Source organism: Fulmarus glacialis, unplaced genomic scaffold (genome assembly GCF_000690835.1).
Source record: "Fulmarus glacialis isolate BGI_N327 unplaced genomic scaffold, ASM69083v1 scaffold41083, whole genome shotgun sequence".
Taxonomy (NCBI): Eukaryota; Metazoa; Chordata; class Aves; order Procellariiformes; family Procellariidae; genus Fulmarus; species Fulmarus glacialis.
Genome location: NW_009205551.1, coordinates 1 through 13,291, shown reverse-complemented (window position 1 = coordinate 13,291; position 13,291 = coordinate 1). Strand labels below are relative to the sequence as shown.

Below are 13,291 nucleotides of genomic sequence, written 5' to 3'. Positions count from 1 at the left end.
GATCATGTATTACCAAGGAGGAAAAAATGCCCCGTTCACTCAGAGCTTACTCGGGGACAATCCTTCCAAAGTCTTTAAAACATGCCAGTTTGCTAGAAGACGTTCTGGTACTATGCTCACAGTGGCAATTCTTCAGTACCAGAGAAAGTAGTGGACTTAGGTTTCATGTTGCAAAAATGAAACAACCGAAACCTAGCTGACTTTAGATGTTACTGGGCAGGGACTTGCAGATGGTGAACATGTGGGATATGGGGTTTTCCTTAAATGAAAAACCCCAACGGTTATTCAGGATTAACGATCCAAAAAAAGGAGACATTTAAACTGTGGGGACTTTCAGTAGCATCCTGAAGGTGCTGGCATTAGAAAGGTCTCACCAGAAGCTCTACTCTCTTGCTTCCGCCCAATTGCTATACATTTGCTAAAAAAAACCTCACGCATTAAGAAAAACGGGGAACAAAGGAAGGCGGCTGAGCAATTGACTATATTGTCCCATACAGGAATTTGACAAAAATTAATAGGAAGTACAGTGCAGATATCAAGAGTCCAGTACAAAACCTGAGAAGAAAGAAAGAACTGAGTGACAAGTGGTTCTTGATTAGTGCAGGCCATTCAAACACCTTCACAATTTGAGAGTATGGTAGGGAAGGGGAGAGGACAACGGAAGATGTGATGTACGCAGAAAGCATTTTAAGATTTTTCTATATTTTAAAGATTTTGCTTAAAACCTATGATTTTCTTTTCCAGTTTAAGATCACAGCATTTTAGATTCATTAATTTTATACTAAAATGTTACCTGGAAGGCCCCACAAGAGAGACTGTTGCGTAAGGATCACAATTCTGTCCATTTATAAGAGGCAACCCGTGGCACTCCTTTATGCTACAAGGAAAAGGCAATCAATAGATCAGTAAAGCAATGTCTTTGGCTTAAAAAAATAAACCCCAAACAATCCTTTCTTTTTTAAAAGATTTTTTTTAAGTCCTGCTGTATTACACACTGATATATACATTGATCCAATGTAATGTATGTACATGAAGTAGATCGTAACTACAGATCTCTGGATGGTAATACAAGGTAATACTCAAGTGTACAGTCAGACTTAGGGGGCTCCGTGAGAACAAAATTCTTGGAACTGCTTTGATAAGACATTCCAGTATCACACATGCATGGCAAAATCCTAAGTAAAATGAACTGCTACGTTAGGGGAAATGCATACTTCATTAACTTTTAAATTTGACTTCTCAAGGCCCACAAAGTGCTATTTGGCCTCATCCACATGGCAGCAACTACATTTGGAAGGCATTAAAATGGATTTAAATATTTCGTTTCGGCTAAACTACATTCTGAGTAGTTGAGTAAGCTACGAAATACAAAGTCATATCCTAAAATGTTATTTAAAATTAAGCATCCAAAACTATTAGTATATAGCCTTAGCATGTTGAGGTTCCATCCATACTATTCAGCCACAAAGAGAAAATCAGTTTACCTTTGAAATAGTGTTTAAAGTTTATTTTCAAACTCTTTTCACAATAGTGCATGATCAGGGTTAAACAGCCCTTTTAAAAATACTGTTTTCTTCCATAATTCATACAGTAAGTTGTAAGCTGGTGTTTAACAGGTACATAGGCACACTGTTCACCACTCCTGATGCAAAAGGGACGGGATGGTTAGAAAGTAATGCTCATGGGGACAGAGACACATTTTCTGGACCTTTTCTGAAGACTTGCAATCTTTTTGAATCACCACAGCAGCAACACTACTAGAAACAGAGCTGGGTCAGCAAGCTAACTAACCTTCAGATGCTGCCCACATATGAGTATTAACTAAAAACAGCTGGAACAACAAAAGTAAAGCAAAACAGTTTGTAAATTTACAGCAGAAACCAGACTTTCTAGCAGAATTATGCTCTAATGTAGCCATGCACACTGCAGTATTTATTAAGTCTAGCAACATTCAGCAGATTACAAAATTTCATTAACAAGTAAGAACAAATGAGATCTGAATGTTATATTCCTGCTCTCTCTTTTAAAAATAATCTATTTTAAAATAATGTATTGCAGGAATTTAACTAAATTAATGCAGGTAAGTTTTGGTTGCCATAATTAGCCAGTTTGAATAAAAAAACGTATGTAACTTAAGGAGAAAATAGACCGTCAAGTAAATGTTCTAATACTATAAAAGGGGAGACTCAGACTGTACATCTGCAACACTTGGACTTGGCAGTGCCAGGTTAATGGTTGGACTCAATGATCTTGAAGGTCTTTTCCAATCTAAATGGTTCTATGATTCCACCTGGAATAGAAGTTGTGCAACTCAAGTTAAAGTTACATAGCAGCAACAGTAGCTACTCACTGTTGTTAAGTAAATGCTTTTTGTACTGTAGAAAAACAGTGTTAAAACTCCACCCTCTTCGGAGCATGCACGATTATAAACCAGATGGTATTTTCCCCCAAAAAAGTCCCTTTGTCTTAGCCAGTTCAGGGAACATTTAGTGCTGAACCACTGCACAATCATTTGTTATTTTTCTTCCAGTTTCCAAGCACATGGCCTTCAGCATTTCAATAATTTTTGAATCACAATGAACCCTACAGTGATTTCAAACCCACCATTTAAATGGGTTCTTGAAACATCCAGTTGTTTCATAAACATTAATTGATTCCTCCTCCAACACATACGTGACATAGAAGAGTGGCGACAAAATTAAACTGTCTAGCCTTTTCAGCCACTTGGGGTATCTGATTTGAGGCAGCTAGGGCTTGATTCTTTCAGACTATCAGGCATTTTGTAGCACTAAACATGCTGTCTCTGCAGCTCCCAGAGATTTTTGGTTTCAGGTGCGAGTTCTGAGTGTATCTGCAAGTTAGCCTCAACTTGAATCTCATAGGAAATTCATAGCAGATGGATCAAGTCAAACTTATCTGGATAGAATTCAACTATTTTAACAAGAACAACACAATTTCTCTTCCTACAGCCTGTGTCATGTTCTCCAAGCTCCTGGATTTCTCTAGCAAACAGATGTAAGTCCCACAGATATAAGTCCTACAGAAAGCAGTTTCTTTACCGATGTATGAAGTTTCTCACTCCTTCCCTGATCACTGTATGAATGACCTGCGTACTTGACATAATGATCCTGTGGGAAAAGGTGTATTATCGTATCAAGAAAAACTGATCACAATGCCCTACTTTTGGTTACAGAAACAGCTTGTTCTGGCCCCCCATCTTCTTACAGCTTGACCACAACGTACACAAACTAAAGGAAGAGTTGTTTGTGATTTCTTGCAAGTTGAAAAACATTTTACTGATAACTACACAGCCTTGTAGCAGAACTAGAATCTCCGGATTCATCATATAGATCTGTCACTTCAAGCTGATTTCATGCTCCAGTCAGTCTCCCCGTGTAGGCAGCTCTAGCATTTCCTTTTCATCTCCTGCCCAAGTCCCAGTTCTGTTGCCAGCAAGTAAGGTCTACCTAGCTTAGACAGCCTACTCTGTTCCAACATCTCAAAAAACAAACAATATCCCAGCCCCCCTGACTCCTAATATTCCCAAATCTTTCCTTTTCAGACCCATCAGGCTCAAGAATTTGTTCCAAATTTATCTCACCTCCTCCCCTTCCATCCTCTCCTCTAAGCTAGCCAGCCATAACCATCCCTTAACTCTCCAGTTACTGCCCGGAGTCTGCTTTAGACACGTTATCTGGCAGCACAGCTAAGTCAACTAAACTGCACCGAAATGGTGGATCCTCCTCCTCTTACACTCCTGCCTTGCATCTATCACCTATGACTAACCTTACAGAAAGCTATTTAGATTTGAAGCCAGTTTTCAGTCAGTTTGACAACCTGAATTAACCTAGTCATGCAGAAGATCTCACAAGCTCCACAGGCAGTGCGAAGCAAGTAGTCATTAAGGGTAGGAAGCCATTAAATCAACTCAGCACTATCAAACTGGATTGTTACTCCCTCGGGATCAAATACACAAGACTGAATTATTGCATATAGTTTTAAGCTACCAAACAAACAGCCTCCGTTAAACATGTTTAAAAATTTCTGAAGATGTTTGAAGTGGCTCAGTTAGAGTAGACTTAACAGAAATGGAAAAGTGCAACCTCAACACGTTTACCAGCTAGCAAATCTCACAGGAATACTGCCCTTCCCCAAAGAATTAGCCAAAGTGCTAGAACTGCAATCTTCTACAACAGGAAAAAAAACAATCAAAAAACCCCACCAAAAACAACAACAAAAAACCCCCCAAACACTTTGACCCATCAAAAAAGAAAATAACACTAAATATACATTCCTATTCTGACAACCATAATAAATACATTTCCACCATACGGTAAATATCTCAGCTTTGACAAATGGTTTCATCTACCTAGGCTGGCACAAGGAATTTTCATTCAAAAGGCATAAATGCATAGAGTTTGAAGAAGTAGGCAGGAACTTAGAAGCCTTTTATTTTACATTTTAAACTGCTACATCTTTATGCAAAGTCTAAGCAATAGCTAGCAGAAGGACTTTTGTTCTTTTCTCAAACTACTGATCAGTTATGGCACAGTGTGAGAAATCTTTCAGTTTACATTAATTCTTGCTTCACATCTCAGTACTTTGTTCTGCAAGAGGAGTTTCATACAGGAAATACGAGCCTTTCAGATACAACTGGCATATATTCAGTTCGTAGGATGGAAATAAGTCCTTAAAAAGACACAGCCCACAATAAACCCCCCTCGATGACTGAGGGACTCTATCCTCCACCATTCAAATCAACTCAAGTCCTCCAAGTGCCGAAACTAAATAACTGCAATCATAAAGATTTGTACACTTCATAAAAATTGTTATGTTCCCTCGAATGACTTCATGCGAGCAGATAAACAGGACAGTAACAAACTGACAGGTCAATTTAAGATAGTATAGTGTATAATTTATTAGAAAAGTAAGTGCAAAAAAAAAAGACAAAATCTAGCTGTAATAAGCCATTTCTGGGCTTTCAAGTATTCACATTGTAAATACATAGAACTGTTTCTTTCAGAGTTGAAGTCATGTTAAACACAGAGAAGGCAAGTACTACCATCCAATAGCCTAATTTGGCAAGAAACTGTTCAAGTATCATCTGTTTCAGCAGCAGCAAATATGCAAACTTGTTTTTACAGACTCCCAGAAAGGAGAGCTGCAAGCATGTATTTTTGAAAAGTGCTACTATACATGCCATTGTGGTTTCAAAAAAAAGAGCCCACACTGAGTCAGCAGTTAATCTATTGCATTATCTTTTTCCCCTCCTCATTCACACATTAGAAAAGGAAACAACTAGAATTGGAGACAAAATTTTAATTCCGAAATGGTCTGTGGGTGTATCTGCATTAAATTTAATAGCAATTAATACAAAACTTATACAATTAATACAAAAATTATGTGTAAAATCAGGGCTTAGCCCACTGTAAGTGGTCTCTAAGACAGCCCTTCACCAAAGGAAGATTAACTTTATGCTTGTATTTCAAAAAAAGTGTAAGGGCTTCATTGACTTAAGATAAGCAATTACAAGTCTTAATTTGACCTTCTCCTGGGAAAAATGTATTTCAATATCATGTTTTTAGAATGCTTATACAACCTGAAAGCCCCAGCTGGCTTCAGAAAGTCCCACCTTAAGAAAACTGGCCACCATTTTCCCCCCGCTTTTTTTTTTTCCTCCCCTCCCCCCAACCCCAGCATCAAGCAAGACTAGATCAGTCAGTTGTGGTATGTCTTGTGTGTGACCACTTTTTGTCAACTTGAGCAAAAGAAGGAAACTTCCAGTTTTTAAGAAGTGAGGGGTTTTTTTGACTGTTATCCACAGCTTCGCTGATACAAACATAATTTGCAATATATTAATATTTATCCTTCCCCAAGCTTACTTCCCTTACATAAAGTTGGGGAATAGAGCCCTAATAAGGGTCTAAATTAAAAACAAAAACAGAAGGGGGTTGGCAGGGGGATAGAGGACAAAGAAAGAAACATGAGGAATCGCATTCTTGGTTTCATTATAGGACAACTGACCATCCTTTCATCATATGCAGCAACACTTATCTTTCTGAAATCACATGTTCTTTTCCCAACAATTTGTTTGGAAAAGATGGGTTTTATTACACATACTAGCATGAGAAATGAAGCCTTCCTCCCTCCCACATTAGCTGTAAGAGGCTAACATCATCAGCTCTCTGTTGTCCAAATCCTTAACTTTCCTTAACTTTAATTCCTACTGGAATTACCTGCAGTTTTTAAATCAATCCTCATCATAAAACCCATATAGAAGACCAGCAAAAAAAGCTTATACAACCATGTCTACAGAACCAAAACAATATGAATCCATCTCCTAGTCAGGTCTAATCCTATCGCTTTGGTTCAGCCACAAAAAAAAGGTGACGGAGGACTCCAGATAACGCTCAGAATCACAGCCCTTGAATTACTTGCTATTGTCTGTGCGCTTAACACGATCTTTAATCTTGTGTTGTGAAAGTTATAGCTACTATTTTTCATCTTTGTAGACCTTCTGGACTGGGAATACATGGTGGAAATCCATTAGAAACTTACCTATGCACAGAAGCCAGCACAAGTATCTAGAATTCTTTTATCCTACAAAAAATGTAACTGGTGAAGGTTTAAAAGCTTCCCTGTCTCATTACATCGAGACACCATTAATTTGGACATGAAGCAAAACATGGCTCTGAAAGGCAAGTATTATAGCCTGTATTTTAAGAATTTTTTTTTCCTTTTTTGGCCAATACTTTTTCAGTTTTGGATAGATCGAGAAGAGGCAGGGACAGAAATACACATATATGCCCACTCTGTCTTTTTCACTCAATCACAGCTCTGCTACTTCCTATCTTTCAGCTTTTTTAAAGGAGTTACCAATACAATGACTTCTCAGGGCCTGGTGACTAACAAAACATAGCAGAAAGTGCATCACTAATTATCCTCAGAAATTTACAAAATAAGCAGACTTCTAAAGAGTTGAAATTTTCTGGTAAAGAATCTCACATGTGTTTTTTGTAAGTTCCTCGTGATTTAAGATCAAAAGGGTCTCAAAAATGCCCTCATCCATTTCTGTAATGCTATATCCAGTGAGAGATTTCTTATTTCTCATACTCTCACATGTACATCCAAAAATGTATTTATGTAGAATATATTACTTATACAGCCAGTTATTTCAAGGCTATCAGCATGTGTGATAAAATACTAGTAAACATTTTTAGTTTAAGGAACTCTAGTGCATTTCTTAATCTCAGATGAAGACAAAAGTACTGATGTAATACTGCAGTGTTTAACGCACAATCCTCTCCCACATGTCAGTGAGTGGGCGAGTACAGCAACCACGAGAGAACCTTGGCTTCCTTTTGATCATTTATCTCCGTCATAAAGAGATCCTAAGAGAGGGCACAGTGAGTAACCCACTTCCTACTCAAAACTGCAATCTGCAACAGTAACTTTCTAAAGCAACTTTTCTTCATCATACGAAAAATCCAAACATGTTTTAACAATTAAAAAATAAAGTGCATGGATATATAAAAAAATAAATTAAAAAAAAAAATCTATCAGAAAGTTAAGTTGGGAATAAAACTCAAAGTCATAAAGCTCCAGCCAGCTTTTGGTGGTGAATAGTCCATGGGGAAAAAGCTGTTCTAATTCTGCCTTGTGCTGAAAGTGGGATACAAAAATAAGAGCAGCAGGACTTGCAATGAACCATGCTGCCACCCACTATACAAGTAGAAACACATTCAGAATTATCTTTAAGTTATAAATATACACTGATGTACAGCAAGTTGCCGTATTTTACCTGAATTATCAGCCTACAATACCCACTAAAGCATTACCAGTTTCACTGGCTTAGGTCTATCACAGAACTAGCTTCCCTTTTCATACCAAGTCACACAAAAGCAAAGAGATTATTTTGCCAGGTCTTGCTCCAACTAAACTACTCATCTTGGTTTAGACAGTTGACTAAGACAGAAAGAATGTAACTTAAACTTCATAATGAAAATTACATTAGCAAAACTGACAGTGTAATAGTCTCCCCCTGCTCCCTGGAGCTGATCTGAACATCAAGTCACTGAGACAAACGGAAGACCACACCTCCCCTCACAGTTTCCTCCCCTCACAGTTTCGCAATACAACCTTTCCTTCAAACTAAATTCTCAGAGAAGATTTAAAAAAAAAAACCACCAACAAAAACACCTCACTCTCTGAATAAAAATATAAGTTAATGAACAATGTTGGAAAGCAAAATTAAAGAATCTTACTATATTTTGAATTTTTAATCTTACTTTTCCCTTAGTCTTTATAACCCCCTTGTCTGTACCCTTTTCTTCACATGGCCTGTCCCACAACCTCTTAGGAGGCAAGTGCAGAAAAGCCTTTATTTCTTCCTGAAGCACTAAAAATAGAAAACTGCAGGAAGATTGGCTTGTTCTCCTGAACCTTACTCATGCTGAGAAGGTAAAGAAGAGTCTCAAGAGAATGCTGTCAATCTCAGTGAGTCTCCAAGTCATTGGTTTCCACTGGTGTTTTCAATGAAAGCAGTCTCCCAGAGGCAAGTAACATAGAAGGTTGTCAGACTTCTTCCAAAATAAAGGATAGGATTAGTTTCTAGAGAGACCGGTATCTTCTAGTATGCCTTTATCAGATGAACTTTTTATGAGAGTACCAAAACATTTTTGTATAGCTGTATTTGCATTAGCTTCTTGCCCATTTCTGGCCTTAAATGTGTTGCTTAATAATGAATAAAAAGAAACAGAATGACGAGTACATGTACAATTTTGGTCTCCTGTGACTAACGTCTGTAACCTGTATATTCAGACTCCCAAAGCCATCACACCGGATCACTATCAAACACGGCTCTAAGAGTAACAATACAAGAGTACAGACTGGTTAGTATCTTCCAATATGTCTCATTCTGTGCTTTTTCTTTAATATTAATGAAATATGTCTTTTTTGAAATAACATATACCAAAAATTTACTGTTTCTATGAGGCTCTTTGACATGCTGTAATGTCTTTACACTTGGAGTCATACATTTTGGAGTCAAAATTAAGTTTGGTAGATGAAAACTCCTTAAGTTGTCGCTAAGAAATTTTACTGAAATGTGGCAACGTCATGCTGCTCCAAAACAGCAACTCCTGTACTTTGTTTTTCTATAAACATTCCTTATCATGGTTAACTACGAGAAAGTAATTCTGAAGCAAAACTACAAGTGGATTTTCACATACCAAACCAAAATATTACTACTGAAAAAGTTTCACGCTGTTCCCAACACCACCACTAGCAGCTCAATTCTGTCAGTAACAGCAGTACTGCAAGTTCTGGCTGTAAGCTGCAGTGGGCATTCCTAGCTTTCTCACCACGCCCAATTGGAATTACAAGACACTGAACTAATGATACCAGATAGCCATGCTGAGTCCTAATAAAAGCGAGTGCTTTGGGAGCAACAGAGATGAGCAGTTGTGAAAAACTTCTGCAGGAGTTCCCTAAGCATATACCCATTCCCTCAGCAAGATAGGCTCTGAGGAAAGTCATATAAAAAGAAAAACGTTATTGGTACCAGGATGTGCAGACATTCAGTATTAAGAGAGACAAATCACATAATGTTCTAACAAACAACTAAATATTCAAGGATTAATTTATTTTCTTACTGTACTACTAGTTGCTGGCACACAGATCCATTATCTGTTATCAGTTCATTCAGTTTTAATTCAAGGTGAACTTTTCCCTGAAAAAACAAGAGAGAAACACAAATAGTTTTAAAAGCCTTTATTTTAAAAGTAGGAATTAGAACAACAAGACAGTTTACAGTTAAAAGCTATTTAAGGTAATTCCAATATATCCACTTCAAGCAAATATCTATTCTAAAGCACGTATCCTGCAAATAGAGTATGATGAATGCATTTGAACTTGGAGAGACAATGATAAAGAAAAGCATTATCCTCAACTGCAGACAGCACATGAATTGGTCAAGTCTCCAGAGATTTAACACACACACAGAGAAATTTTTTCCAGCATGAGGAAGTACCAAGAGCAAAGTCCCTCTCAGCTTTTTTGTCCTAAGCACAGGACAAACCCTTGAACAAACTGACAGTGAATTTAAGAGCACTTCAGGAGAAAGTTCTAAAATGACGTTGGACTCTGAAAGCAGTTAGGTATATTTAGAAAAGTAGAATAGTATGCAGTAGACATAACCAGCAATATTTAATATCCATCTGTGAAATCCTGTCCATCCCACCAGACTGAAGGTCATGTAGAAATTTATTATGCATCGCAGTGCAGCTTTCAACCATCTTATGAAGTCTGCTGATGTACTCACGGAACAGTACACACAACCAAAGGAGAGGAAAAGGTGGCAATAATTGCTAAACCCAGCTTCCTCCTTTTCTTTTTCTGATATGGTAAGATATATTAAGAAAAAGAATCCATAAATGATGGAACAGCATGCATTAACTTCAGAACTCAGCAAGGGCCAGCCTACTCTACCCTCTCAATACAAGGCTCCAAAAACTCCAAACCATGATATGCAGCCTTCCTGGGATGACCAAAATTTGGTACTATAACCTTGCTCCAAACATCTACTGCCTGAACAATACTGCTCCTTTCAGTGCCTGGCTACTCGTGCTGGCTTTCACATCTAAGATAATCAGACACTGACACAGTCTTTCCTCTAAACCATGTTCTCATTAGTATTCTTGGAATTTGTCTATTTGCTAAATGGAACATCAGATGACACTGGTCTATCCATGATTATGATTCTTAGGGAAGGGACCTGGAAGGTAATTTTAAAGTGTGGCAAAGGAAGCAAGCTATAATTTGAACTACAGTTTTGCTGTACAACACTAAAATGGAAGTAAAACCCTTAGCTGACCTTGCACACATTTCTATAGCACTTAGGTTTTGACATAAAACTGAAATGTTTTTATCGTAAATCCCCTGGGGCAAGGGCTGTGTTTCTCTCTCTCTGTACGTCACACGGGAGGAGAAGTGAAGTTTCTTTTATAAGGAAGTTTTAAACGTAACTATTTTGGGACGCCTGCCAAGTGTTTTGCAAACTGTTACTACATGGATTGGAACACAGGTACATTAAGAAAATATTTGTCAAGCAGAGAAACTCAATTACAAAAATAGATTTACAGGATAAAAACAGGATACTGAGAAGCATGCTAACAGCCTAACAAGGTAAAGTTTTTGAATGACAAACGAAAAGACAACATTAGTAGTATTTATTGTAATAGCTGACTTAAGGAGTTTTAGCAGGCAGACCTTGTGCATGGTCTAAACATCTTCCTTTTGCTTTTTAGAAAAAAATAAACACAAATCACGTGTTCTACACTGATCAGTAGGAGTAAAATAGAAAGTTTACTGCTCCTGAGAACTATCTGTAGATGTAGTTTGTTCAAAACTCAGCACTGTGATGACTACAATAACATGGTTTCAAGTAAATACTTCCCTGACATGTATGGAGAGTTTCGGGTACATTTTTGTTGTTTTGTTTGTTGAGAGCAGCGCGATGGTTTCCTAAGTGGCTGATCTGCAGATCTGTATCAGAACTTTTGACATAACATGCAACCAGGTTTTAAATGTGGTTGTACAGATTGGTTTTAGTTCAAAACACAAAGAGAAATCAGCCATTCTCATACAATAAATAAGCAGCGCCCTTCATGTGAACGCACTTTTCATCTGTAGATCGCAGGGTTGTTCAAAGGCAGGTGGGCACCATTTTAACTTTACAAATGGATTAACAATCAATTTTCAGATACTGACTAGAGGAAGATGGAGCTGTTGATTACGTGGCCAAGATTCACATAGTAACAAAGAAGCTAAAACCAGAGTGTCCAAATCACCAACGTAAACTTCAGAACTACAAAAACAATGTAGTTACGCAGTTTTGTTTTTAGAATTGCTACTGCATTTTAACATTTAACATTAGCTGTATTTTAAGAGGTTTTCTTCTCCCCCCAGTTTCGATATTTTGGCCATTTCCACGTTACGAAATATTACAAGTATCTATAATAAATACAAGTTTTCTAGTTTTCTAAAGCTCTTAAGTGGAAACTGGGCTAGCAACTGTATTTTAAATATTTACGCCAACAGGTGCTTATATACTGTGCCCACATTCTATATACAGAATCACACTACTATTCCAAGTGTACCACAAATTAACATTTGACAGTGTTAGCCTCCTTCATAAAACCTTCTCTCCCTTAAATTCAAGAGGAGGAGATGCATGTTCTTTTGTCTGAAGGGTAGTCTATGCTTGGAAAAGTTATTGAGGGTGGTGGTGGGGTTTAAATAGAGTTAGAAACACTAACAGTTATTTTCCAGTTCTTCCCTCAACGTCAGAAACTCTAGATAACAGTATTTCTCTTGAACTCTCTGTCCTCTTCCTTCCACTTCCCCCAAATCAATAGAACAAATATCACAACTGAGTTTGTAAGAATAAGAAAGATCATCTTTATACCACTAACACTATGTCAACATCTAAGTAGAAGAAAAAAACCTCTAAGCCAAAAGTTAGAGAACTTTAATTAAAAAAAAAAAAAAAAGAACCTAAAATAACACAGGTTATTCACTCAGAAGCATCTTTGGTAAACTGAAGTCCTTGCAGCTCATGGAAAGTAAAACTGGGGCTCTAGAATACTGCACAAATTACATAATATTCCCACATTTAGTACTGCCCAAATTGTTAATTCTATGTGCTTACTGCACAAACGTCTCTACATAGCAGATACAGGTTCTATCAGCTTCCATCAGCTTTTTTCCAGTTTTCCCGTTCTAAATTAGAGCAAACATATACCTGAAATGTACTACATCTTACTGTCTACCACACTGAGCTCCTAGCATGATATAATGGCCGATAGTTCCATAGTACTAGGAATATCTGTTCAACTCGGATAACCCCGCGAGGTTTACTTTAACCAGACCTTTCTTCTTTCCCAGGGTTAGACATCTGAGCCACTAGGAATCTACAAGCTGGCTTGAGGCTCCATCTCTATTTTTTCCAAATTTACACATTCTACATGAACACCAGGAGAATCTATTAGGAGTACATTACTTCAATAATTATAAATCCTATCAATTTTAAGAAAGAGAACAGCGAATGTTAAAGTTACCTTCAAAAACCTTAGAAGTGCGTGAAAGATCTTGACCTTATCAACGTATTTTGCAAGTATAGATCCAATCTCTACAAAACGTTTCTTGCTATGAATAACATAAAGATCAAGGGTACGTTTAACAATATGACCTCATTTCAAACCAGCTAAATGAAGATTTAAGAAAAAAAAAA

General features: G+C 37.4%; 1 protein-coding gene across 1 annotated transcript in view; it reads right to left on the bottom strand.

The window, feature by feature from the left end:
* RASA2 (RAS p21 protein activator 2) overlaps window positions 1-13,206 on the bottom strand; it is a gene marked incomplete at its 5' end in the record, with an annotated part of 32,849 nt that extends 19,643 nt beyond the window's left edge. Inside the window, 3 exon segments of the mRNA XM_009575423.1 lie at window positions 794-877; window positions 9,654-9,730; window positions 13,119-13,206. Of these exon segments, the coding sequence (XP_009573718.1) occupies window positions 794-877; window positions 9,654-9,730; window positions 13,119-13,206 (249 nt within the window).
* Between the last annotated feature and the right edge of the window lie 85 nt (window positions 13,207-13,291).